A 5,508-nucleotide genomic window follows, 5' to 3' on the forward strand; every position below is an offset into this window, starting at 1 on the left:
TTTAGTCCCGAATCACATGGAGATGTGAACTCACGACTAGTTGTATCAATGAACCATTGAGGGCCACATAAGTGCTAACTTTCTAGATCTCGTTGAGAAGTTAGTTCAATGTGTTGAATGACTTATAAAGGAGTTTATAAGCGCAAAGAAAAATAGAAGTATGACTTCTATAAGGAGAATGTAACTTTTAATTTATGGAAGTGTTCCTAAATTAAAAGTTGACCAAATAAATAATGTATTTGAAAATTTTGATTTTCATAAATATTATTATGTACTAAATTAAATTAATTCAAGTGTTGAATTAATTAAATAACATTGGGCCTTGTAGAGCCCAATTAGAGATAATTATTAAACTAGTGGGCTTGAGTAAAATCAAGTAAAGTTTAAATGGTCTCAAATATGTTTGAAACATTTAAATAAAAAGTTCACGGGCCTTGTAATTGTTACAAGCCCAAGTAAAAAGCATGCAAGGGGGGTGAAGTGTTAGAGGCTACTTTTTCAATATCCAAGACATGGCATGCACATGCTAACTTTAACTTTTTCATACACCAAGAAAAACACTCCTCCTTCTCTCCTCCCCTTAGATGGCCGAAATTTTCAAGTAAAATTCTCCTCCATTTTTGCTTCTTCAATTGTTGAATATTTCACTCTCTTCTCAAAGAAAAATCCTCTAATTTTTTAGTGCAAAATTAGAGGGGATCTTCCTTGTTGATGGTGGGCTTAATTTTTGAGCAATGTGTGCTTTTGGAAGCTTGAAGATTTGTCTTGTCATTGAAGAGCTTAGTTGTTTGACAACTAAGTTGGAGCAATCATCAGAGGTCAATTTCTAACCGCATGAAACAATCAAAACGACAAATCGTAGGTCGGTTTTTGGGGCGGCTTTGGGCAGCAATTTGCTGCCCATTTCGGGCAGCTTGGGCTGCTCGAGGGGCTGCCCGACACGGGCAGCAAGGGCAACCCCTTGCTTTTAACAAAAAAAAATTTATGTGCATGTTGGCCGGAATCCGACGACGACGATGACAACTAGGGTTTCCAAAAGTGTTTTGGAATATCAAAGTGTCATGGGCCTTGAAGTTGTTGGGACATTAGATGGCTAATACAATTGTGAATTTAAATGGGCCAAAATATTTTTGATGAAAAATGATTTTTTGGATCCTTAAGTTTAAATTTACAAAAGTTGCACATATTTTCTCATGAAATAAATAATTGAAGTTGAACTTTAATTATTTATAGTAAATTGTGATTAACAAGAAATTCGATTATAAATAAATTAATTAGAAAGTAGACAAAGAAGTTTGTATACTTTGTTGATTTAGTTTATAATCGTGACGGTTAGTGATTTGATCAAGATATATAATATTGGATCAATTGATTATTATGATAATTAATTGATGGTGTATTATGATATATGATATTATGCATGAAGGATGATCAAAAGCCAAAGCCCAATTTGCTAGGTGTATGCTAGGATATTTTGTGTTGAATGATTGTAATAATTATTAATTTATAAAGTGGACTTGTTTTATGGCCCGTTCCCACCCCATGAGATGTATTCCTATTTGCCATGAATATTTATTTGTAAATATTAGTATAGTAGAAGATCAAGATTGGAAGATGGTGGCCTTGATGATTATGAAGACCGAAGACATGTAAATATTGGAGGCTTACGTAAAAGTTGCATTTGCATCCCATGCATTTCTCTAGGATTGGACCTAGGCCCGTGCTTAGCTCACACGGGCCATTAGTTTTGGGTCAATTGATCATCCTTGTTTTGTTTACTGTTTATAATATATGCATGATATATTATAAATAATCAGTATGTCCGTTATTATTATGATAATAACAAAGTTGCATGAATCCGGCAAACATACGATCAAGCATGGCGAGCTTTTAAATAAAATTAATTATGAGACCTTTCAAGTTAAAAACCCTCATTTTGAATAAAATTCAAAATTAATATCAAGCTCGAAAAGGGGAATTATAAAGGTGTTTATAATTTTCATGTCTTCCATCGACAATGGGTGTATGATGAACGCAACCCGTGTTCGGGGCTCGGCTCATATTATTGGGGGGGCCCTGGACACCGGAAAGCTGTGACATCTATTGACATGGTGATGTGAACTACGTGGAACTCCCATGATTCTGGTTCATATTATTGGGGGGGCCCTGGACACCGGAAAGCTGTGACATCTATTGACATGGTGATGTGAACTACGTGGAACTCCCATGATTCTGGTTCATATTATTGAGGGAACTCATGGCGACCGTCCATTAAAGTTCAACATCGATGGGTAAGGCTTGACACGTAAAGATGAACGACATCATATTATTGGGTCCTAATAAAACGTGAGACAAAAGTTTACGTAGAGGGTTGCATGGTGATGCAATTGGAAACTACCTTTTAGTGGTTTAAAAGCATCAGAGATAAATTCAGAAGAAGCAGTGAATGCAAACTCAAAATACTCAATATGGCAGAAAACGAGTTCGTACATAACAAAAGTGCGCAAAAGGAGAGATATAAACGTCATAAAATCCATAGTCGCATAATGATATGAAAAGTAAAGCAGTGCAAAAAATAATAGAATATGGCTCGAAGGCATACAATGTCTGCGTAAATGAAAAATAACATAAGTAAAGGAGCTCGGTCCAAGAATCGGGAGGGAGACTCGCTATGAAACCCTCAAAGTCGATGAAGTCAGTAGGGGCGCCTGGCGGAGGATAGCCCTGAGCCTTGAAGAGGCCGATTGCACCCTCGAAACCCACCTCCAAGAAATGATAAGCTTTAGGGGCGTAGATCTCGTTGAACTTCTCTGACTGTAGGAATTCTTCCTTGAATGAAGAGGCTTCGGAAGCATGTTGCGCCTTGGCGTCCTTGAGGTCCCTACGGATTTGTGCTGCTTCAGCTCGAGCATTCTTTAACTATTTCTTCAGCCTCTGGTTCTCCTTCGCGTGGTCCTCTGTCCGTCGCTGATGCTCCTGTTTCTCTTTCAGAAGCTCGTCACCTCGAGCTTGAGACTCCGAAAGCTCCTTAGCATGCGTCACTTTCATCTCGTCAATAGTAACCTGGAGCTGTTCGCGAAGAGAATTGCCCTCGCGTAAGTCTTGGCAGGCGGTAGATCGAGTGGCGTTAGCACGCTCAACCAACTCCCCTACGTACATCATGCCCTGAATAAGTAGACAAGAGTGAAAAGACGACAAGAAAATCAAACATGTATTGGATATCAATCTAGAGACTATAAAGAAAAGTATACCTCAGTGATACAGCTGCATGTCCGGCGAGTGAGTTCAGACCACCCCAGTGAACTGATGAACGCTGCATCCGTGTCGGAAGGAAGCTGATACATTATCTTCTGAGCCAGATGAGTAAGACCCCGCCCCACGATGGCAGAATCCGGGGTGTATAGAGGATGTACCCCCGATTCAGGGGGAGGCCCCTCATCTGACCAGGACCCTTCAGGAAAAGAGACCGATACGACTGAGATCTCAAAAATCTTGCGCTTTCCATGCTTTGGGACTGACGGACTAGGATCAGTGGACGCCTTCTTTTTACCAGACGGAGGAGGGGACTTGGTTCGAGAAAGTGGAGAGGAGGCTCGCTTTGGGGCGGAGGAAGATGACCCTGCCTTCTTCTTCACAGCAGTAGGAGAGCTAACAGGTCTCTTCGCAGTAGTAGAGCAAGAACTTGTTTTCTTCTTCTCAGCAACATAATAGTCTCCCTTTGTGCTCATCGTGACTGCTGGAACGACTAACTTCTGGGGGGCGGAGGATGAACTCCCAGCCTTTTTTTTCGCAGCCTCGCGAAGCAATGCGGCATTCATGATTCTAACACATGCAAATAAAAAAAGTGAACCGAAGAGAATATTATCAAAGAACACAATAAGCAAAAGAGAGACAGAAAGGGTGAAAAGATGATATCCAATATGTCTAAATTTCTCTTTAACATCTTTCTTTGACATATTGGTCTACTTACTCTTTATGTAGTCCAAATAAATCCCAAAACTATTAGAATACAGATGTCACTTAACAAAGTAATATTAATTCATAATATATTTCTTAATATCAATATTTTCTTTAATGAAATAGTGGATATATTTCGTAAATGAATACAAAAAGTCTATTAGACAAAGTATATATCATTTTCAAAATTTTCAGATTTATAAAACAACTAAATGATAAATCTGAAAAATTATGGAATATCCATTCGATACTATACTTGGAGCTGAAATCAAGTTTCTAGAGAAATTTGGGATAAAATTCTTTTCCAACAACAATCTAAAACCACTATGCAAGTTTCGAGAACCTCCATATATGAGATAATCTAGTATACTAAATAAATGATGCACGAATTATTTCCTAATGGCTTCGTTGAGTCTTGCAATTGTGGCACATGGATTATAGAATCACAATCAATCCACCGGATTTTATGAACCATTGATCTTAGCAAAAATATCGATCTTTATGAAACTATTTGAGAAACAATTATATATCTCCCACTTTTCATAAAGATAGTCGTATAAATAACTGATTTAAGTAATTACAGATGATTCATCTTTCTTAATGGTAAATCAATGTTCGTTAAGGCTAAACGAAGAATAATCTTCTCCTTCTGCAATTCATAATTATAACTTTAAATCTCGGGTATTAATATTAAGGTAATTAACAGGACAAAATGCTATAAAATAAAAAATAAATATAAATACATGCTAATGTTACTAGATGAAACATTAAACCATATGTCATGTTTTACTCATGTAAATCATGTGATAAATATGAATCACTGACATAAAATTGTATGTGGGGCTAAATTTTTAATTCAATTATATTCATACAACTTAATGATATAACTATTGAATTATAATATATATGATCGAATGTTTGTCATTTTACCAAAAGTTATAGTTTGTAGTAATGGTTCGACTCAAATATTTTAAACCGCGTAGCAGCCCAAGCATCATGGTTCGATCGCTCTACCCAATAGGGACAATTATTGCACCTTTAACAAAATATATTCTTAATTCATTTGGGTAAATTAAGAAAATAATTAAATATCATATACTAATTAATTAAATTTAACATAATGAAAATTTATGTGGGATACATTTTATTATTTAAATATACGTAATTACAATTTATATATCTTATGACCAAATTTGATTTTTAGTAATTTATGTATAATTTTAATTCAATCGAATATGTTGTGACTAATCTTCAAAAATTTAAAAGCATACGAATCACTAAGATATTAAATTATTTATGCATAAAATATTTATTCTCAATAATTATCCATCTCCAAATATTTTATCAAAATTAACCAAATCTGATAAAATGATGAAAAATTCCAGTTTTTTTATTTATTTTTTTTATTTTTGTAATTTATGTCCGTTATTACTAAATGTGTTTCAAACAATTAATGTACAATTTAATTCAATTAAAGATATTGTAACTATTAATTAATAAATAAAAATTATATGTATCACTTAAACATTAAAACACAAATATATAAATATT

The 5,508-nt window shown here is 35.2% G+C and overlaps 1 protein-coding gene across 1 annotated transcript; it reads right to left on the reverse strand.

Moving 5' to 3' along the window:
- Window positions 1-2,579: 2,579 nt before the first annotated feature.
- On the reverse strand, window positions 2,580-3,956 carry LOC142550230 (uncharacterized). Its single transcript, XM_075659468.1, has 2 exons — window positions 3,252-3,956; window positions 2,580-3,165 (listed from the first exon to the last, which is right to left on the reverse strand). Exons 1-2 carry the CDS (start codon window positions 3,954-3,956, stop codon window positions 2,920-2,922), a joined length of 951 nt encoding a protein of 316 aa, XP_075515583.1. The 3' UTR covers window positions 2,580-2,919.
- Between the last annotated feature and the right edge of the window lie 1,552 nt (window positions 3,957-5,508).

The sequence above is a fragment of the Primulina tabacum genome, chromosome 6 (genome assembly GCF_025594145.1).
Source record: "Primulina tabacum isolate GXHZ01 chromosome 6, ASM2559414v2, whole genome shotgun sequence".
Lineage (NCBI taxonomy): Eukaryota > Viridiplantae > Streptophyta > Magnoliopsida > Lamiales > Gesneriaceae > Primulina > Primulina tabacum.

Bases quoted from the DNA above. Each gene is read 5' to 3' on its own strand.
- LOC142550230 (XM_075659468.1), bottom strand. From the start codon at position 3,956: ATGTCAAAGAAAGATGTTAAAGAGAAATTTAGACATATTGGATATCAT. The intron at 3,166-3,251 runs GTATACTTTTCT...CTACTTATTCAG, and splicing joins CATGCAGCTGTATCACTGAG to GGCATGATGTACGTAGGGGA.